The sequence below is a fragment of the Pelmatolapia mariae genome, linkage group LG10_11 (assembly GCF_036321145.2).
Source record: "Pelmatolapia mariae isolate MD_Pm_ZW linkage group LG10_11, Pm_UMD_F_2, whole genome shotgun sequence".
Lineage (NCBI taxonomy): Eukaryota > Metazoa > Chordata > Actinopteri > Cichliformes > Cichlidae > Pelmatolapia > Pelmatolapia mariae.
The window spans coordinates 39063394-39086760 of record NC_086236.1 but is presented as its reverse complement, the minus strand read 5'-3'; the positions used below and the strand labels follow the sequence as shown (position 1 = coordinate 39086760).

Genomic DNA, 23367 nt, shown 5'->3' with positions numbered 1-23367 from the left:
TAGCATTGGCTTAGTATATTAGCTGTGTGGAGTTTAACAGCTGGGTTAAATTATGGAGCTTTTCATTGGTGGAGCAGTGCTATCCAAGCCCCATGGAGGGGCTCTGACTATGGCCTGCAATGTCTAGATTAATGGAGTGTGATGATGATATTTGTGTTGAGGCTGAGCACTAGGTTGCTGATTTAGGCTTGCATTAACAGGGAAGCCCCTATAGTAAATGTCAGGCAGCAGCCCCTCATGCCTCCTAACTTTACCACTGATTCTACTTTAAAACATCTTCTACTCCTCTCCTTTTTATCCGCTCTGTCTCAATTGCTCTCCCACGCCAACGATTCACTTGACAAATGTCCTTAGCAACCTTTTCTTCTTTGCTTTTCTTTGCTCGTCTCATTCTAACGCGCTTCTTTTCCTATCTGTGTCCTCCAGCGTCCTCTCAGTGTTTTCATCACCTTACATAAACCCTAGTAAGGGGGAAGTGAGCCAAGCCTGAGACAAGAAAAACATACCCCCAAACAAGGATTTATGGAATGGGAACCTGGCGATCCCGAGCGAGTGGGTGTGTTTGTGAGTTGGTGAATAAAGGCATTACTACTCAGAGCGTTCTCTGACCCTTAGTATACATTATTCTTCATCGCAGCTCCACACAGAACACAGCACATGTTGATTTAGCCTGAGCTGCACTTTAAGTGAGATCGCAACTCGCTATGCTTAAAATGGGTCATAGTGTCACTCCAGCTCCTGGGATTGAAGGGAAAGGTTTTCGGAGACTGTTCCAGTTTGCCAGCAATAAAAGTCAGTGGAAAGCACTCAACTTTTATTGAGGATTCTGTGCAGGAAATACACATTACTGCTACTTTCAAAATGTTTTACCAAGATATTTTATATTAGCTAGAACTGAAGAGGAAGATCCTATCTAGAAGTAAGGACATTTTGACCTTTAAACAATATCCTTGACTGATTATTCAGACACATCGTTTTAGCCAAATCTCTACAGAAAGTCTGGTCAGCAGTCTTCCAAACTCCCTCTAGGAGCAAAGAACATGTTTGGAATGACATTTCAAATAACCTTAGCATAGAGTCCTTTATAACATGAGCCCAGTTTGCCTCAGGGCTGCTCAGGAGGTCGGTCCAAACATGGTTTCAGAATGTTGCGAAGCTTGTATGATGATTGAAACGTCCGTGGAGTGAAGGGGCTGCTGACGCTGACGTCATTGCAGATGAGCTCCTTTTAAAATCCAGACCTCAAAGCAGCCAGGAATGTGTGCGTGATAACTTGCACCTGCGCTAGAAAAGCCAAGTCTCAGTGGCCTGAGAACGCGTGTAAGTGAGCACTAGCAGGAGTGAGTTTGTATGTTTAGTGTTTGCACGACAAGTGCATGTAGAGAACGTGTCGTGTGCAGAATGAGCTGGCTTTTGTGATTCCAGTTATTAACTGCTGATCCTGGACAACGTGAACAGAAAAGCGTGTGCTGCCAGGACCTGGGATAATAGGAAACATATGAATGTGCAGGCTGTCTCTGGTACAGAATGTGTGTGTGTCTGGGATTGTGTCTATGCATGCTTTAAAGACTCATACTCAGTGACTCTGGCCCAGACAACTGAGGCAAGAAAAACAAAGAAGAAAGTGTTTGTGTTAGAAAAGAGGGAGCTGGCAAGTCTGCAAGCTGCAGAGCTGAGAGTTCATTTTCCCATTTCCTACCAACTGGATCTAAAACACTTTTATTTCAGAGCCACATTATTGAGTAGCTGTGCACAGACAGAAACGCATAGCACTCCCACGGTTTGTTAAACTCTAAATACACACAAGACAGAGTTTGATTTTTATTCCCCATCCACTTTGGTTGGAGCAGCTTTGGAGCAACGAAAAACGGTCAAATGTGATTAACCATGAGTTTTTGTACAGATCCCGACATGTGTAATCCAAAAACAATACTGCCTACAGCCTTAAAAAAGCAAGTCAAAATCTGCCATGTAGCCCATGTTAGTTTCTGTGTTGTCAGACACGGTGTATTTGGGACTGTAAGCCATGAGCATGAAGCTAAAATAACTTTCCCAGCTAAAAGCAGCAGAGTGCAGGTCGCCAGGCAGAGCCTCTGCAGAATCTGTTGCTTGTACGGAGAGGCCCCCAACACTCCCCGACACACCGCTTCACCACAAATCCTACTTTATTCAATGAAATCGAGAATTTTTACCAGTTTTTCTCATTTGTTTGCATTTCTCCATTTGGATGCCTTGGTTATGCTTTCATACCCCAAAACTCAGTTATTTAGACATTTACAAATACACGACATAGAGTTCTGCTGTTCATGCACTCTGTTCCCATCTTGAATTGTGAGGAGGGCCTTCCAGCTGAAACTTTCCGACTGGGAATTTGGAATTTCTGGCTTCCCACTTCAGATGGAACACCAGCTAGTAGCTAGCTTTATTCCTGTGCCTAAAATTGTCTTCTTCCATATTTGCTTTGCCTTCACATGGTTAAGTATGGATACATAAAATAAAATAAAATACTCAGGTATACTGTCAAAAAATTGAGTATAGAAGGCTGCGATACTCTCAGTGCTTTTAATGGAAAATGATACTTCAACAGGATATATATATACATACATATATACACACACACACATACATATATATATATATATATATATATATATATATATATATATATATATATATACACATATATATATATATATACACATATATATATATATATATGTGTGTACATATATATATATATATATATATGTGTACATATATATATATATATATATGTGTACATATATATATATATATATATATATGTACACACATATATATATATATATATATATATATATATATATATATATATATATATGTACATATATATATATATATATATATATATATATATATATATATATATATATATATATATATATATATATGTGTGTACATATATATATATATATACATATATGTGTACATATATATATATATATATATATATATACACACACAGAAGAAGACAGCCGTAGTGATTGATGTAGCGGTTCCGAATGACAGCAACATCAGAAAGAAGGAACACGAGAAGCTGGAGAAATACCAAGGGCTCAGAGAAGAGCTCGAGAGGATGTGGAGGGTGAAGGTAACGGTGGTCCCCGTGGTAATCGGAGCACTAAGTGCGGTGACTCCCAAGCTAGGCGAGTGGCTCCAGCAGATCCCGGGAACAACATCGGAGATCTCTGTCCAGAAGAGCGCAGTCCTGGGAACAGCTAAGATACTGCGCAGGACCCTCAAGCTCCCAGGCCTCTGGTAGAGGACCCGAGCTTGAAGGATAAACCGCCCACAGGGGCGAGATGGGTGTATATATATGTATATATATATATATATATATATATATATATACATGTATATATATATATATATATATATACTGTGCAGTAGACTCGCAGTAGTTGAAATGTGCAATTCTGGTATTCTTATTCCTATTTATTCTTATTTATCTCTATTGTATTCTCTGTATTTATATATGTGTATATATGATATATTTCTTCTGTCGGTGCTGTGCTACTGGAAACTGAATTTCCCAGAGGAACCCACCCGAGGGATAAATAAAGTTTCATCTAATCTCATCTCTAATCTAATAAATGATGACGTGTAAGCTAACCAACTAGCTGTTAACTAGCTTGTTACCACAACAGTTCCTGTGGACAGCTCACCGTGTTAAATTTGAGATGTTATGCTGTCAAAATGTATGCACTACACTATCAAGTATATAGAGTCCATGTTTTGCACATGAAAGGGTACGAGCACATATACTGAGACATGTTTAAGCAGTTAGTGTGTATGGGAACATGATCTGCATCAGCTGTGTGTTCTGCTGATATATAAAGTGAATTACAGGCTACAAAGAAAAAAGTGAAGTGAAACCATAAGGTGTCATATAGAGCAGTGTAGTTTGGAGTCTTTGTGCGTTCTGTTGTGTAATTTGTTCATGTACTATGTTGTGGATATATTGACACACTCAGGATTGAGACACTAAAAGAAATGACAGGCCGTGCAGTGTGTAGCAAGCATGGAGGGATTCCAGGCACAGCTGACACAATGATTTCATTATTTGGAACTTTGTGGTCACTTGTGGTTATAACCCCTCAACACTCATCAGCCAGGCAGACTCAAACTGTTACCATTGCATTTTGAATGGCAGTAGCCCGTCTGAATCTAATTATACGTCACTGAAAAGCACAAACCCTCAGTTCAAACTGAGTAAACCATTCAAAGATAGCACCAAGGCCATAGGCTCCATTATGTAATGAGTATATACTGAGTAAAGAGGAGTTTTTTACCTTTTTCTCTCTGTTGTTTGTGAAGAGGATTTCTTGTATTTTGTCTACAGGGGCACTAAAACTTTGTGTTGACAGCCTGCAGGATAAAGCATCCATGGGACACAAACGTTTAGAAAATAACATTTAAAAAAATCTCAGTGGTGTTGTAAAAGTGAAAAACTTTCTATACATTTTTCATAAATGTATAGAAAGTTCCAGTGGTGGATGCTAATATTAAACGTGAGCCAAAATCTCAGGCTCAGAGAGCTCTAAATACCGTTAGATGGTTTCACTCTTGGATCTGTATGATGTCATAAAGAGTGGGTATCCTCACACAGCACTGAGCACAGACACAAACCGAGTGTTAGTGAGGGGCAGTTACAGAGTAGGAAGCAGTGTTACAGGAAGAGGAGCAGCTGGGTGAGCTGTGAGGCCGGATCAGTGCCTGGTGTAAGATAAATAACTGTGAATCATTCACATCTGCTCTTGTAGAGTCCAAGTATAAATAATAATATGTAGTTAGACGTAAGCAGAATCGGCCCACTTTAATAAATGTTGTGAAAATAAAATGTTGAAGTTGCGATCGTGAGAAAAATGTTACAAGTGTTACCATTTAGTTCAGGTCGGGTCTACAGTAAAATGTCAAAACAAATCTGGATCATGGTGTTTGTGTATTTTCACACAATACAAGAAAATCCAGACTGGATTACTAAATAAACTAAAGCAAACAGGCTCCCCACCTCGTTAAATAAATCTCAGTAGCCTCTGTATTAGAGAGTGTCTGCTAAGAAAACAGCTTCGTCTTGATTAATGAAGGTAGTAAAAGCTGCCAACAAGCTGAGGAAAATCTGCCTGTGTGTGTGTGTGTGTGTCTGTGTGTGTCAGTACGTGTGGAAATAGTCGTCTGAGTGTCCAGCTATTAAGTGGAACATTTACCTCGTTCTCCTCCCTGCTTCTGTTAATTGTCAGTGAGACAGTGGAGAGTTTGTCGTAGATGTGGCAGCTCATCGCAGACCTGGCCACAACACTGCATTCCTCTCAAAATTACTGTCAACTTTTAAGTCAAGTTCCAGAAAAGAGGAAAGAGTGAATAAAAAGAATGTGGAAAATATCTTATGTAAGTTTGAATCAATCCAAAGCTTCATCTCACACACGTGTACTCACTCACATATCCAACACTTCACAGTGCAGAGCCTCACTCGTTTGTGCATGCATGCAAATGTATGCACACACACACACACACACACACACAAAACTATCATAAAGCAGCTTATTAAACCATCAGCACTCTCCCAGCTCAGGGTGTTCATTGAATGGCATTTAAAGGGCAGTGTGACTCAGTTCATTAAACTAGATCAGACACGGAGCGACCTCTCTGCCGGGAGAGGGGTCAGAGGTTGTGACCCCTTGTTTTGGGGGCTTGGATGGATGTGGGGGTGGAGCAGAATGGGGGCTGCGAACCTGATTTAACTAGTTTTAGAAACATTTGTGAAGCCATGCAACAGATGTAGCCAAAGCTGGAATTAGTTTCTGTTCCGCTTCATCGTGAAATGATAACCAAACACAGAGTTATTAATATTTCCACAAAGACTTCTCACTGATGCTAACAGCTTTTGCATTGATGAGAAATCAGAGAGGAAAGCTGTGTGTTTATGAGATGAGTGGCTGGTTGGAAACTTGGGGAATGATTTATAAACCATGGCAGGAGCAGGAGGGCAAGGAGGAAAAATGGAGGCATAGGAAGAGTTGGATTAAGAGAAAGGGGAGCACCAAAAAGTGAGCAGGGAGGGTAAAAACCCACAGCTTTCCAGCTTATGCAGCAGAGTTGCAGTCAGGCCTGTTGCAGTGCCAAACTTGGTGACGTGTTTCTACAGTTGAGTTTAATTTTAGCTCATGGGATACGACAATGCTCATTTCTACCAGCAAGACTCCAGAGTTTTATTTTCTCACGGTCATGTGCGTCGTTATCGCTGCGAACAGACGTCTTTCAGTGTGCAGAATATGTAGGCAATAATACTTATCTGTTTTCTGGACATCTTCAGGCCCCCAAACTTTTCCCAGTATCATCAGAAGCTAACTCATAACTGGTTTTCCAGATATACTAAAGATATATCACGTATACACATAGATAGATATACAAGTGTCCCCTGTGTTGAACCCTAAGGTCACATTTAGAGACCTTAATTTGAGGCTGATTCCCACTTTGTGTTCTGCAGTGAGTCTTCCACGAATCCGGGCTTCATCAAGACTGCAATACCACAAATCAAATTTGTTGGAATGCAGTGTTTTCAAGTGTGAATGTGACTTTTTAAAAAATTATTATCACAACACATTTATAAAAATTCAGCTACTGAATGAATAGAATGGGCTGCACTGATATTTATATGTAGCTTGTCTAGTGTTAGCGCCCACTCAGAGAACATTTCATGGAAACAAGGGATTTTTTTACCACACAGGTAGGGTTTAGACAGCACAGTACTGATGGACCAGGACAACCCACAAGTAGGTGGCATATGTTTGTTATTCATGACAGGATCTTGGTTACAGTGGACCAAGATCCTGATAAGAGAAAAAGCCCAGGTGTATAGAGGGCCAAATCCGGGTGGGAACATCTGTCATGAAGGCTTGTTGGATGAGCTACCATGTACTTACTGCTTCAAGGATGGACAAATAATGAAGTGACAGTACAGTGTTGGCCTGGAAAGACGGTGGCTCCACTTCCAAAATGCTACTGCTAACTGCTTTGAGTCTCAGCGAATCTTCCAGGTCTTGGATACGTGGACCCGGGTCCAACCAAAGCTGGCATCAGCGCCACAAAATTGCTGGGCTCAAATTTGGGTCACTCTCATCAGGTGCTACAAAAATTCTTCCAATAATTGAAAGATGGAGCCCACATATTCTGTCTTATCTTAATTTTCTTCCTATGAAAAATACCCCAACTTGTGCTTGTAATGCTACAAGGCACAACTGGCTCACAGCGTCACTGACACTGGTGCAAGAGAGGTGGCAGAGTGGCACAACTATGGACAACTGCAGTTTATTGAATGCACCATTGTTAATCTTTCAGGGTTATTGCACATTACTAACTTGTTATTCTGCTTTACCCTGAATTTGGCTCTATTTGCTTGCTCTTGGATGGTTGTGTTGGGTTGTATTGTTGTGCATCTGCCCCAACACAGAGCATTTTAGGGATTTCTCTTTTTCCGAGGGTGGTGGTGGGGGTGACTATCTCTATTAAAGGACACCCAGCAGCAGCTGGCCACGCCTGCTAAATCCTCTTGACAAAACCCACCCACCAGCTCCATCTGCCTCCCAAGTGGAACCCCATGATGCACACACACACACACACACACACACACTGACACACACACCTTTCTGGTGCTCTTTGATCCCAGAGAGAGCAAAAGCCTACATCTGTTCTTACTACATCAGATCCTTTTAAAACAATGACGCTGTTGTTGGCATACACCGTGTAGCGAGAAGTCATGTCCATGCACACACACACACACACACACACACACACACACACACACACACACACACACACACACACACACACACAGTAGCAGTAAAATAATCTCTTTAATTCTACAACAGTTACTGTATCTCCTCACCCTTGACCTTGAGGCAGACTGTTAAGCTTCGGCCCTTCTGCAGAGACAGAGACAAGTAAATATTTAGTTCGCCACTGCTTACAACAATAATGATCATTTACAGTCGTTATGTCCTGAAATACTGAAATTTGCACATCTAATAAAATTCCAAACAGCAGAAATTTTGTTCAGAGGAAAAAATATTTATTTGAAATATTCAAAGAAATATTTTTTGTAACTTCAGAACTGTCAGTGTGCATACTACAAGTAAAGGTTAGTCTTAGTGTGTGGAGGAAAACTGAGGAACAGTGTAGAGCTGAAGCAATGTCTGAATGTGTATATATATGTATATACTGCTTTGTCCTAAAAAACTTTGTGAATACTGTTTATACATATTTGAACTTTATAAAAAGTTCTGTGTGTATATCTGCTGAAAGCTTTCACAAATACAGGCTCAGTGTTTCGTATAATAGTGATGTTCAGGTTGCATGTGAAAGATAAATATCCCATTTTGGAAGTCTGGTGTCAGACTGGTGCAGACCTGGAACAGATTTTAAGCTGGATGCACGGTAAACCCACACAGGTGATTTGAATTACTTTGGCTGATTACACCTTCTCACGGGACTGTGTGGGTGGAAACACAATGTGAGCATCTTGTTCCTCCGTCAGCTGCGCTGCATCTGTTAGGGCGAAAGAAAACAATGCAAAATGTAATATTTCTACTGACTTGCAGAGAACCTTTGACTGTATTTTACAGTTCTATAAGTATCCTCACCATCAGTGTGACCCGTGCTTTGCAAAGCTCTAAACGTTTACGATGAAGAGGCTGGCTGGTATTGCTTTGGCTAAAATGGGTGTAGTTGTGCGTCACTTCTGCTGTATCAAATGTCATTGAAGTTGCCCTTCAGAATTTGAAAAACAGATCTGATAATAGTCTCTAATTTGCAGAATACAACATTATACTGTAAAACGACTGCTGCATCTCGAATCAGGTACTTTTGCTGTTTTGAGTGCATATATGTGCTCACATAGCTATTTAAGTACTTACAGTTCATCTAGTACACTTCATGTTCCACTTATCTACTGTGCTACCAGAATTATGTGCAGTTAGTGCGTATTATTACGAATGAACGATTATTATATGTGACTCTGTTTCTTGTCCTCGGTTGTCGAACTCTTGGTTTTGTAGAGGAACGGTGAGGAAATGACGCGGGACAGTTTTCACCCAGTCGTAGCACCGATGATAACGATGCCACCTGTGAGCTTATTAGATGTTTTCACTGCTAAAACTAAGAACCAGGGATTAAAAATTCAGAGGTGGTGTTTTACGATATTTTATATGGTACCTACCAAAAAGTAAGCCTCACTTTCAGTGACTTATACTGGTTAAAATGATTGGATGATCCTGTCTTTGCCACTATGTAGCCATTAGAGTAGCAGCTGGAGGCTAAAAGTGTGCAACGTCACCAATGAAGCTGTTAGAGTAACATTCATAAACTGTAGGCGTTGTAGGGAAGTCTATCCAGCTCTGTTTTGACTTCAGTGCTGTTTAGTAGCTTTAGAACCACCCTGCTGCACCCTCACATACTCTGAGTAGTAATCTCTTTGCTACTACAACACTAAATGATCATTTAGCATGGCTGAATCACGGGGCTGTTGCAGAAATCCTGGGACAAAATGTCGTCTTGGCACATTTTACTTTCTAATACTAGTGCGTGAGGATGTGCTTTAATGGCTTGCCTCTGGACTCCTGCAGTAACTAAACAAAGAGGGTAATGTGATGCTGGCTTGTTTGGAAATACATGTTCATGAGTCTGTATTTGGATGCATATATACGTGTTTGGCGTCATGAGGAGCAAATAAAATCAGCATTTGAGATTCTTGCCATATATATTCCTGCCTGTTTCCACTGGGAGCTCGGCGAATGACATCCAGAGACACAGAGAGAGAACATGAGGCAGTAAAGAGGAGAGTTAGGGTGGAAAGGGACCGGAGAGAGGCAATGCATTATTTATTAATCCACATTTCCCTCTTCTTCTTCATCCATTACTCCTCCTCCTCTTTTTCTGCTCACTCCTCCTCTTGTTCCTTTGTGACATTCATCCTCTCCTCCTCTTTCTCCTGTACCGTCTCCACCTCCCAATCCTCTACTCCCTCTTGTTTAACATCATCAAGTCCTTCACTTTTATCTTTTGCTCCCTTGTTCTCCCCCTCTTCATCCACTGCTCCCTCTTGGTCATCTCCCTCCTCCTCTTCACCTCCTTCAGTCCTCCACTCTCAGCTGTCTTCATCTGACCTGTTGTTGCTGCTATCCAGTTATCAACCTGTGGAAGTCTTTTAATGTGATACGAACTTTAAGAAATGACTCGAATCGAGACCCGTTTCCAAACGAGCTTTGCGCTTGTGTAGCCAGGTCATTCAGATAACACTTCTCCCTGTGCTGTATAAAAGTTTATGAAAAAAACACCTTGAAATCTGACCTCGAGAAACATGTTGCTGATACAGCAGGCTCAATCGCTAGTTGTGAGTATGACCTGCTTTACAGCAGGTTTACCGTGTGGTTTACAAGTCAATAGCATATGAGATAGAGCCCACTCCTGTCTGACATGACCAGTTTCAAAACACCAAGACAGCCACGGCAAACACTCAAAGCTTAGAAAATTGTGAAAATATTTGGTATGCTAACAACTTTGACAACTAGCTACTGAAAAGCATATAAAACATGTGCGATATGGTTACTTTTACATTGTCAGCGCTCTGGAGTCCATCGCTAACAGACGTTGTCGTCTCTGTCTCTTTTCAGGTGGCTGTTGTGGAAAAGAAAAGACGAAGAGAGATGCTGACATTGAGGATCCAGAGACACGAAAGAGCCCCAGTTCTCTTTATTTATTACCTTCACGATACGTGGGTGTGGGTGTGTGTGTGTGCGCGGGTGTGTCTGTGCATCAGGAAGAGAACGAGCATCGAGCATGTGTGCATTCTGATCGGTACCTAAGATTTAAGGCTATCATTTGCAAATTTTGTTTACTTTTTATAAGGTTCCAATAATTCATATATCATTGTCTAAGTATAAACAAAAGGACTTTACTCTTGGTACATATTGTGTTTTGTGTTTGTAACTAGCCTCCTATTTAAGAATGTATATTTGTATGTATGATATACTCATCTAGAAACTATATAATGGACAGTTTTAATATTGCTTCATCTCGTCACCACTATACTGCTCTCGCCATTAAATCCATGCACACGAGCATCTCTGAAACAGAAGTAATGCAGTCACTTCAAAGAAAACAACAAATGCTAAAGTTTTTCATTTCTGTTTATCTCTCATTTGTGGAATTATAGGAGAAAACAGTAATAATGACGTTACAATAATGATGATCTCAGAGGGCTTTCAGGTAGCCTACTCTGGCAGCCATATTGGAGGTCCTCGGTTCTTTTGTAGCTTAAACTGCGCCTGCTTTAAAGCTTTAATTTATTAATTAATGGACTCACAACAAAGTAGCTAACAGTTTCAAACCCCATGTAAATACTAACAATCAAATCTGGTAGGTAATAGTAGATAAGACTGTTTGTCAGATGTTTATCATGCTGTGTGGGTTCATGTTACAGGCTTACTTTGGTAGTTCTGACCAGGATTTTCATCACTTGTCTGAATATTCATCTCACAGTACTGCGACAGGGTAAAACTGCATTTACATGAAAGGACAAAGTTGAAAGAAGGAGATTATCATGGACTGCTTGGTCAACCAGTGCTTAGACTGAAATACGTATGAGTTTTGGGAGCTTTTCAGATCCAGTCTACTGTTCCTGTGACCTACCAAGGCTTTTATCTGCATACTTGACCCCAGGTTGTTCAAATAGACACAAATTTGACATCAGATGCCCTACCTGACACATTTATTCCTGACACTAGGAAAACTCCAGCTGTGACTCCTTGATGTGTAATTTGTGGCTCTTCTGAGTCTCGAACTGCGGCGCTGAGGCAGATGTGTTAACCACTACACAATGGTGTAAAAACCACTCGGCCAAATGTCACGAACCCAGAATTTGAACCAAAGACCATAAAATAACCTTTAATATTTGATGTGGACCAACATTTGGCTGATGCTCATTCTTTTCCATTACCTCATTGCAGTCTCTCCTGCTACGTTGGTTTGCAGCTGTTTATCTGGACAAACCAACTAATGAAGGAAAACAGCATTAATGAGAATTACCTTTGGCTGGTTTCTCTGAACACAGTCCAGATTTGTGCACTTTTAAACATAAACCTGCCTATTGCTGAAGCTCTGACAAATCTATTTTTATTTGTATGATATTATCAGAGTTCAAAAAAGGACACTAATGAGCATGTGCAGAGGTAACAGTGAGCAGCTGAGATGAAAAGGCCTTAGTATGTGTCAGCTCGTACTGCCGACGTTTGGCTTCTCTCTTTTGAATTGAATCCAAGTAAGACATGGATTCTTGTATTTGCAATAAAAAGCTGGTGTTATTATGGGTGACCTGTTGTATGTAATTGCACTTTGAAATGGGTTTGTGAGTAATATTCTCTCAGAATCCATGAGAGTAAAGGCCAAAACTTCCAAAGTAAGGCCCCATTTGTAGGAAAATTCTAGCGGTTTGATATTTCCGTGGACCTCCACGATGGAACCAGATGGAACTAATACTGATTGTGTTTTGAAAAGTCTCTCTCATCCGAACGATCTCTGCGGACGATGTTGACAGTGTACACAACTCTATGGGGACGGCACCAACCAGTGTGCGCATAGACGCAATACTGTGTTTAACAACAGCTGGTTAATGGAAATGCATGCGTGTGCTAGTGTGTGTGAGTGTATTAAACATGGGCAATAGCAAAGCACTGGTGCTTCCATCCATGTATATGAGCTAATGTACAAAAGGCACAGGCAGCGTGGCCTGTTATCTGATCCTGCCCTCGACAATCCTCCTTTTCACTTTTACTGTTACTAACAAAGAATCTGCAATATTCTCTCAGACACAGACGATCTGTGTCACTAAGTTATTTTTAAGCTTCTACGTTACAGATCTGGAATTTCTTTTCTCTGAAAAATTTGAATGACTGATTTGTAGTGTGTGTGTGTGTGTGTAGAGTAGATACACATAGTAGGAGGTGGTGATTAACCCTGATCAGTCCCTATAACACCAACATGTGCTCTCAAGCAGAGACATTCCCAAACTGTGCGCCCGTGTTTTGGAGCATTTTATGACACAGCGATGAAGGTGAGCTGTATGCTGTCATCTGCAAAGATCTTCTACTGGGTTTTTGTCTTTCTTTTGCTGTTTTGTGTGCAAATATCTGAATATTTCAGCTTAGATGTGTGGTGATGATGTGAAGTACTACCGATACAATGGCTTCCTCTTTACCAGTCCGTTTGAAAGCGACTGAAACAATAATATTGGCCCTGCACTGTTGATTAGCCAAAAATCTGAAGCCATGGACGAATGGAAACTGTGGATGCTTCTAATGTGACTGCACAGCCTCTCAAACACACATAATAGAGATGTCTTGCCTGCCAGATTATTTCTTCACAGCCATCTAGACCTGGCATCTAGAAAACCCAGCAACCCCTACGTGCGCTCTCTTGGCTGATTTTGCAGACTGTTTTCATGTCTTTCTTCCATACAGTGCTTACATAATTTAATAATCCCTCTTCTTTATGCCAACCATGTGGTGAACCAATGCTCAGCTGTAGCTAGCATGAAGCTTTTACAGTTGGCTACTTCAGTTATTACAATACGTACGTTTTTAGGAGCTGTGCGCCACTGGTTTGGAATGCCTGTGTTCTTCTGTTATGCACTGGCTTTGCCCTTAATGATTAATATATGAATATAAATATATATATATACCCTTGCTTTGAGCAAACCAGCCTTCCTCACAAATGTAAATATTGTCCCTTGGTTTTAACTTTTATTGCAGATAGGGAAGAACTCGTGGAAGTGCTGTACTCTGAGTTATCTCGCAGCTTTTCAGTGTCATCCCCAGGCTGTGATTGTGCGGCAGGAAAAAAGGGGAGGCAAGGCGGTGGGTAATGCCAGTAAAGCAGCGTGACAGAAGAGGGTTAATACCATCGAGCTGTGCTAAGATTGCCCAGCCTCGCTTGGCTTTAAGGGATTGCAGGCAGTATTAGCAGCTGAATAATTATTTTTGCTATGTTTCTCCTTGTGTGCGCACTTTCAGTGTGGCTCATATTCATTCATTCATTCAGCCCAACCCCCACGCCCAATGCTCTTCTTTTAGGCTCGAGAGCCTGGAGTCTTGTAAAAAACGTATATTTTTGAGTCCTGTGCAGGCAGAGTTCAAGCTCTGTTTTAACTTGAATGTGCTTCATATCTTTCATATAAAGCCCAGTGAAGGAACGACTAGTTGGAATTGCACATTTAGCACTGTGACAGAGAAGAAAGAGAGATTGATAATGTAGTGCTTTTTCATCTTCGATGGAGTGAAAAAGTGACGCTTCCACTATGTTTGTATACAGGGTTACAAGTGTCCCCTTAATGCTGTTAAAGAGACGTCATATATGACTGTACATATATGATGAGTATAAATATAAGGCATCTATTTTTGACATTCTTTGTGGTGTGGGCAGAAGTCGTACGAATAGGAAAAACATAGGTTGGAGCCAACGTGCATCCTCGCTGTGCTCAACGATGAGTCTGTGTTTGCAACTTTTTTCTGTAAAGCTTCTCTTCACGTTTGGATTTTTCTTTTTGTATGCTGCACTGAAAATACGTCATTTTCACAAGTGGTTTGGAAAACAGAAGTGTCAGTCACTTCATCAAGTGAAATATTATAGTATACAGTAGAGTAGCTGTTGCATTATTTGTTACGACCTGTATGTAATGTTATTATGGAAGATGTAATGTCCTTCTGTAAATGTTGTTTAATGTTTTACCTGAAATAAAAATTTATTAATGCTTCAGATGCGTCTGTGGGTCACATATAATTTGCTCTTACGTTTACACAGAAAAGTTCACATGTAGTGTCTCTGCATACTTAAACACAGCCTAGTGCTGTGTCTCTTTAGAGTCTTTTTACCTTTTGGCCACACAGAAAAGTGACACTGATCAACCAATCAGTCAGTCACTTAGGCTAACATTTTCATGTCCCAGAAATACTGAAGAACCAGCAGCAAAGCAGATATAAAGTTCACATCAAGTTCAATGAAACAACAAAGTTTGCAAAGCATTTAGAGAGCTAAAAACAAGAACTTCCTCGTGACTAGGAAAAATTGGTGGTTGTCCAGTAGCTGGACTGCAGTTTTTTTTTTGCTAGTTGCTTCGACCAACCTGTCCCCCAGAGGTCTGGTATGCAACCAGCCAATGGGCAACCATTTTCAGTCACAAGGCAACTGCACAGGTTAGAATCTAGACTCTATCTATGCCCCTCCCTGAGCTTGTGCTGCGGGAGGTTTCTGCCTGTTAAAAGGGAGTTTTTCCTTCCCACTGTCGCCAAAGTGCTTGCTCATAGGGGGTCATATGATTGTTGGGTTTTTCTCTGTATCTATTATTGCAGGGTCTACCTTACAGTATAAAGCACCTTGAGGTGACTGTTGTTGTGATTTGGCGCTGAATAAATAAAATAAAATGGAATTGAATAGATAGAAATCTTATTACTCAACATTACCTTCCTAAAATAGTATGTGTCTTATTCCATATATGTAGTTAAAAACCAAAATTCTGAATTTTGATTTTCAAAGGAGGAACAGAGGACCATGTGTGTGTGTTCCTCTTCTGATTACACCCAGTACTGTAAAGTAAATGTTGTACAGAGAGAGAAAGCAGTCGCCTGTGCATGCACAATTATTAGAGTATAGTTAATGACCTTTTTTAGCTGCTCTCAGCAAACACCATTTCCCACAAACCCAAAGCATTTGCAGGTCAACGCTGCAGAATTACTGTAATGACCAGTTTCTATCTTGAAAACAGTGTGTGTACTATCATCTGATTCATAATTACAACTGGGAATCTGGGACTTGGCACTTAATAGCACAGCTGGATTTGTAGTTATGAGCGTAGTTACAAATGTCACTGGGATTTTGAATGAGGTTTGAAAGGAACCCAGAAGATCGTATTCCACTTTGGCTCTGTGCATGAGTGCAGTGCTAGAGCACTACTTTAACTTAAGATAAAAGCTAATTACATTGCAATGGTGGACGCTTTAGTTAAAGTTAATTAAATAAATCCACCAGGATAGATTTCATTTCATTGCAGATTTCCATGTAATAGCAACTGCCTGCGTCTCTCTAGTCTACAGTACATACAGTATAAACATCCAAAAACATATTAATATTGACATATTATTTCTCTAGACTTTCTACATCATCACTGGATAGTTTTCAACATTTCTGATATAGACTTTAGACATCTGGTAACACAAGTCTGGGTGAAGCTCTCATCGCACTCTCAGTGCAGCCCAAGGAAGAAAATCTAGCATTCCTATGTCAGTGTGCATTTTACAGTGCTCGCTCCTCTCCTACTGCTAACAGACTGCAGTGCCAGATGGGAAACCTTTCTCTCATTTTGTCTGCGTTAAGGATCGTATGTATTTTTCCACCTTTAGCTAATTTCTCCCTCTTGTTTAGTAATAAACAAATTCTTTGAGTAAATGCTGATTATAAGAAGTTATGTCTGTGACTACAAAGTGTATGCATGTGGAACAACAATGCTGCACGCTCAATTTCAGGGCAGAGGGGTCCAACTTATTCCATTAACTACAGAAAAAGGAAGTATTTTAGTTTTACAGGAGCAAATACTACATATTTAGACGTGTAATACATGAGGTGCATCAGGGAAAAAAGTAGAGTAGAAAAATTAATGCATGAATTAATGCTTTTCATATTAGAGGGCAGTACAGACAAGCTGAAAACACAACATGGACATAGAGTAAAATCACCTTTTGGTTTAGGAAGAAAATATACTTTCTTCTTCTTCTTTGTTTTAATCCAGTAGTTCTTAAACAACATCAGCAATCAACCTCACTCTGAGGTTCAGCTGCCCTGAGGAATCAAAGTCCAGCATTCAGTCTCTAGTTTTACTCTTTTTTGGGCTCCTGAGGTAAACATCTGTATTAGATGTCTTTGTCAGCTGTTTGTCAGCTGTCTCTAAAACAAACAAACAAAAAACACTACAATTTGTTGTGACCTATACCACCACTGATACAGAGGAAGAGACAGTCAGGCTTGATCAGGTTAAGAGCCCCTATGAGCAAGTGCTTTGCAAGAAATTTACCACAAACTGTTAAGGCGTGTAAAGAAGAGAGACTGCAAGCAAACAAAGTAAAGAGGAAGGGAGCTAACACTCAGAAGGACACTTGATTTGGTCTTTTAATGTGTGCAGCGCTGTTCCAAAATGAACCCCTGCAATTTATGCAAACATGAGGAAAAATGCAGACCCTCCCTAACCTCCATCTCTTAGGTCCTACTGAGAGAGAGAGAGAGAGAGAGAGAGAGGGAGAGAGAGGTATAAAGCTATTGAAGGCGATACGGACGTAGATAGGAAGTGCGCCAGTACAAAGGTATGTATGCCAAAGTAGAAACCAGAGTTCAGCTACGTCTTTTTTGCATCTATTAAAATATAAAGTACTTTGACCTCTATGTGTATAACATTCCTTTTATTTGGTACTTTTACTGTGCGTTTAATCTGCTTTCTATATTGATTGAAATGAATGTAACCTTTCATTAAATTATCATAAATTAACCATTTCATTTTGAATGACTATTTATAGAGAAGGCAGCATATTAAAACAATGATAAAATGTAATAAATACAAAATCAGAACCAAAGGGGGATAAAGTCAAGAAAATGAAATATTTCCCATCCAGATTAAAATAGTCTGCGTATTAGTTTTTAAGCTCACAAAGCTGCTCAAGCTACAGTTGTATTAAAGGCTTTTATTGTGAAACTTTTGCGCGGAAGTAATAATGACTGGAGGTTAGCTTGGCTGCAGTGGAATTAGAGTGAGGGATCGCAGAACAGGTTTGAACGGCAGACTGACGCTGTGTCGGGCACGCTGAAGACCGGAGCCGTCCTTGTCCTGGAGGATTAGAGTTCGGGCTTGGTTCTGGACTGGATTTCAGCCGAGGAGGTCCGAGTTTGCGATTCACAAGTGTGGATGTTCTAACGCACTGCGCTGCTACCTCGGCGCGGCGACGAGAGGGAGGACGGACAGCTAGAATCCCGCGGCGAGAAGCGGCGCTTACCTCTCCGAGAAACGCCAACAAAGAGCGTTCAGGGAAGTAGCCTGCTGCCTGCTGAGGTAACGCAAGTTAGTTAAGCAACACGCAGAAAGTACGGCAGCGTCTGCATTCCTCAACATGGCTTACAACAGACTTCTCCGCTCGGCTTTGGTTTTTCTGTTTTTTATCCTGTTCCTGAACCTGGGAATTTTTCGAGTCAACGGCCAATACGGCGGCAGTGACCGAGGATTGTCTATACCGGAGCACGGATTCTGTCAGCCCATTTCCATCCCCCTGTGCACGGACATCGCCTACAATGAGACTATCATGCCGAACCTGCTGGGCCACACCAACCAGGAGGACGCGGGGCTGGAGGTCCACCAGTTCTACCCGTTGGTGAAAGTGCAGTGCTCCCCGGATTTAAAGTTCTTCCTGTGCTCCATGTATGCCCCCGTGTGCACGGTGCTGGAGAAGGCGCTGCCCCCGTGCCGCTCTCTGTGTGAGCGCGCGCGGCAGGGCTGCGAGGCGCTCATGAACAAGTTCGGCTTCCAGTGGCCCGACAGCCTCGCGTGCGATAGCTTTCCGGTCCACGGCGCGGGGGAGCTGTGCGTCGGCCAGAACATGTCGGACCACACGGAGCCCCAGCCCGGGCCCTACTCCACCGAGCGGCCACCTACTGACCCGGGGAACGGCCAGTTCAGATGCCCGGCCTCGCTCAGGGTGCCTCCCTACCTGAACTACCGCTTCCTCGGGCAGGAGAACTGCGCCGCGCCGTGCGAGCCGAAGAGATCCCACGGGATGATGTACTTCAGTGAGGAGGAGCTCAAATTCGCCCGCATATGGATCGGCATATGGTCAGTGCTGTGTTGTGCTTCCACTTTATTCACCGTGCTCACCTACCTGGTGGACATGAAGCGCTTCAGCTACCCAGAGAGACCCATCGTCTTCCTTTCTGGCTGCTACACCATGGTTTCCATCGCCTACATTGCTGGATTTTTACTGGAGGACAAGGTGGTTTGCAATGACAAGTTTGACAACGACATAAAGACTGTGGTGCAGGGCACCAAAAAGGAGGGCTGCACCATCCTCTTCATGATGCTGTACTTCTTCAGCATGGCCAGCTCAATCTGGTGGGTCATCCTGGCTCTCACCTGGTTCCTGGCAGCAGGAATGAAGTGGGGCCACGAAGCCATCGAGGCCAACTCTCAGTATTTCCACCTGGCGGCCTGGGCCGTTCCTGCCATCAAAACCATCACCATCCTGGCAGTAGGTCAGGTGGATGGAGACGTGTTGAGTGGGGTTTGCTTTGTGGGCATCAACAGTGTGGACGCCCTGCGCGGCTTTGTTCTGGCGCCCCTCTTCGTATACCTGTTTATCGGCACTTCCTTCCTTTTGGCCGGATTCGTGTCCCTGTTTCGAATCCGAACCATCATGAAGCACGACGGCACCAAGACGGAAAAGCTGGAGAAACTGATGGTGCGGATAGGCATCTTCAGCGTGCTCTACACCGTGCCGGCCACCATCGTCATCGCCTGCTACTTTTACGAGCAGGCCTTCAGAGAGCAGTGGGAGAGGACGTGGATCAGCCAGACGTGCAAGACATACGCTGTGCCGTGTCCGGCCCACAGCCACCCCAACATGAGCCCGGACTTCACCGTCTTCATGATCAAGTATCTCATGACGCTCATTGTTGGCATCACTTCTGGCTTCTGGATCTGGTCCGGAAAGACCCTTAACTCCTGGAGGAGGTTTTACACGAGACTGGCCAACAGTAAACAGGGGGAGACCACAGTGTAGTGTGGTTCAAACCTCACACCTCACACAGACTGCTTTGTGACAAACTGAATGATAATCCTTCTTTTTATTCATTTTCTTGGACTCACAGGAGACACTCGCTCTGTTTTTTTAATGTACATACGCATTTGTGAGATTTTTGTAAGTATATATTTGTATTTAAAGATTTAAAAAAAGATTTTTTTGAAACACCTTTTTTCATACGTTGGACTTGATGGAATTTTACTTAATCATCACAAAGAGCCAGCCGATCATCAACAATCCTGAGATCTCATGACTTGTCTTACTGCAGACACCTTCTAGGAGTACTTCCCATGGTGTGTGTGTGTGTGTGTGTGTGTGTGTGTGTGTGTGTGTGAGATCGGTGAACTGCCTGTGAGCCCCAGGTCTATTCTAAGCAGAGTCTCGTGAAACCCAAGTGCTTCCTCGTGGCTCCCTCTCCCCCCGATTAACCAGCTGTAGTTTGTGTCTGTTGTACAGTGGAGCGAGCGGTGGCCCGGCTCTGGGGGGACGTGTCAGCAGTCCTGGGAACAAGAAGTGGTGTGCAAGGTTGTGAATGTGAGTCACTGTGGCAGATGGTTGTGGCCTGTAGCTCAGGCCCTAACATTCCTTTTCTAAATAAAGCACAGGTAGTCATGCAAATGTAAAGGAACACACAAGTGGTTTTGCATGTATGTTACAATGCTCTCAGGCAAAACTCGAGATGAATTTCCCTCACGTTTTCCTGAAAACATGTTTCTTTTTAATGAACTGCCGTGATCACGATCTGCTTTTGTAATTCTGAACACTGTGACCTTCAGGATTCCTGTTTGGTATTTGTGCGTGTAGTGCTGGGCGGTATGACAGTGAGATTCAGTTTCAGGCTCGTCTCAGTGGGTCTTCATGTAGGGCTACAGCAGCTCGCTCTTCTGTCAGGAGTGTAAAACCCTAAACACACACACAAAACAATCCATGTTGTCCTGTGCTCTCTCACAGGGAGTCAGTCCTTAAAGCAGAACAGGAAGTTTTACGTCAGATGTGTTTCCACTTTTTTATTTTTTTGTCCCTGTTTGTAACAAAATCAACATGTTGTGGGTCGTGAGCTTTAAGAAAGTCTGTTTGGACTTATTCTCCGAACTTTGTGGGGGAAATGATTCAGCCATCAGGAAAAACACACTTACCTCAAGTCGCACATTATCCATGTCACTGTGTGTGGAGCAGCCCTGCCCACAGAGAAGAGACCAGGAAAAACAGCAGCTCCTCTCTTGGTCATCTTTGCTGTTTTTTTTGTTCTTTTCTTCATCCTCGCTCCGTCTCAGTTGCTCCTGACCGTACAGACTGCACACAGCACCTCCACGCTGTTATGCTAGCGTATCCCAGCATGCTGTTTGTCTGTGTGAAAGTTTGAATTACAAATTAGTAACAAATTTGTTCAGTTGGCGAGACTTAGTCAGGAAGCATTGAGTAAATACAGCTTATATAATGCATATCTCAATGAAAAAATATATCATGCGTGACATTATGAACAGTGTAGCGCCCAGCACTATGTTATGTTTTTCTGGCATGGTTGCTATGACGCAGACTGGCCCCTTGTAATTTGATGCAACAGCAACACAACTTTGACCAAAGTGAACACAGACTCGGCCCTCACGCTGCACGAGTACTGAAAGAAGCACAGTAACAATCTAATCAACAGTTCTATGTAGATCTACAACATGCAGAAATGCTGGTGTGTTCCTTCACTGCACACATTCAAAGCAGCAGTAATATGTCTGTGTTTGATAAAGATCTATTTTGAGAAATGCAGTTTTTAAAGAGAAAATGAAATACTCCAGCAGAGCTGTGTGTGTGTGTGTGTGTGTGTGTGTGTTGAAGCACATTTTTAACTTTGACTATTTTCCGACATTTGGTATTGTGTCAAATCTTTGGACGCCTTTGAGCCTTTATAGTTTGTTACACAACACATCGAAAATGATTCCTGTTTGTTTTGTTTTACATCAAAAATGTGTGATTGTGCTGTAATTTGTTATCAGGCAAAAACAAAAGATTCAAGTCAAAATTGAAATTCAAAGGAAAATTCAATTTGGAGAATTTGGAGATTAGATCCTTAAACTTTATGCAGTTAAAGGTATAAATTAGTATTTCAAAGAGAATCTGCAGGTTAATAAAAATGAAAGTAATGACAATTAAAAATAAGATGTTTAGATCTTTTAGGTCATAACTAGCTTTTGAAACAGTTCAAGCTTGAATACTCGTCAGTAGTACGAGATCATTTTTAGTGGACGGTATAAAGTGAAACATGGATTCAGTGTCGTGTTTCACAATAAAATAATAATAATAATAATTCTCCCCTTTATCAAAGTGTCTAAATGAGGAAACAAAATGAGTCTCAAATACTACAAAGTACATTTAGATTTGAATCTACTTCTATGTTTGCAAAATTCATCGTGGCAGTTCTGATTCACGTACAGATTGTAACATTTTTTATTATATTTGACAAAGTAAAGAACCGACAGATTGTTTGTCCAGAAGGTTAAGGGTGTCCAGACTCAAACGTGGTGCTGTAAATGTCTGCAGTCAGCGATGAGAGCGGCTGTTTGTAATGCACATATCATACATTTTTGGAAGAGTTTTTTCACGTTCTGTACCTGGGGCTTGAACATGTCAGAAACTGTTGAAAGGGGGCTCGGGTTCATCTGCAGAGTAACCTGATCCCAGTGAACATAGCTGCACTGTGGGACTGAAGAGCAGCCAGCAGCTTGCATGTCTTCCACCGCAGGAGAAAGGAAGCCTTGTGCTGAAATGCAGAGCGGCTGCTGTCGGTGCAGCTCGGCTCTCTCACACACACATTTCATGACTGTGTGTTCTTGTCAAACGCTCTTCCACACAGTGCTTCCGATTCATAATAATCCTTTTATTGTGTTGACGGCTCTACAATAGTCACTGCTTTGAAGTAATTTCCTTTGCATTTGCTATGAAGAGAACCTTTATATTTATAGAAAAAAATCATATATACGCTACATTGATTGCTTTATGAGAATAAAAACAATGTCACCATTTCAACTGTCAAGCGTTTGTAAAATGTCTTCTTCTTCTTTTTGAATTGGTAAAGAAACTGCAGAATATTCATGTGCTGTATTTGCTTTGAGAGAGTAACGGGTTTAAAGTCTTTCTCTCCAAACATGCTTTAGAACAATATCTTCTGGGTATGATCTAGTTAGTATGCTAGTATGATCATTTGTGCTTACAAGGATAAGAAGTTCATCTTATAGTGCTTATTCGTCCAGCTCAAAAATGGCTCTAGTTCCAACATCCACAGAAAATGTATAAAAAGTCAAAAATGGCACTTTTTACATGCATTAGCAGCTAAGTTGGGAAACTGTGATGTTTTGCTACATTATTGAAGCACAACAGCATTTTCTTTCTATATTTTAATCAATTTAAAGAAACATCAAATGAAAATAGCTACCTCAGTTTCACCATGTTATAGTGCCAA

General features: G+C 41.6%; 2 protein-coding genes across 5 annotated transcripts in view; both read left to right on the top strand.

Annotated features, from left to right (window-relative positions):
- The window catches only part of cdk14 (cyclin dependent kinase 14), a 224447-nt gene extending 209605 nt beyond the window's left edge, over positions 1 to 14842 (top strand). For all 4 annotated transcript variants that reach the window (XM_063486668.1, XM_063486669.1, XM_063486670.1 and 1 more), the window contains one exon: positions 10707 to 14842. The gene's annotated coding sequence lies outside the window, so the exon portion shown is untranslated. The remainder of the gene's footprint in view (positions 1 to 10706) is intronic.
- A 3051-nt stretch (positions 14843 to 17893) lies between these two features.
- On the top strand, positions 17894 to 22920 carry fzd1 (frizzled class receptor 1). The gene has a single exon (XM_063486667.1). It carries the CDS (start codon positions 18237 to 18239, stop codon positions 19893 to 19895), a length of 1659 nt encoding a protein of 552 aa, XP_063342737.1. The 5' UTR covers positions 17894 to 18236; the 3' UTR covers positions 19896 to 22920.
- The last annotated feature ends 447 nt before the right edge of the window (positions 22921 to 23367 follow it).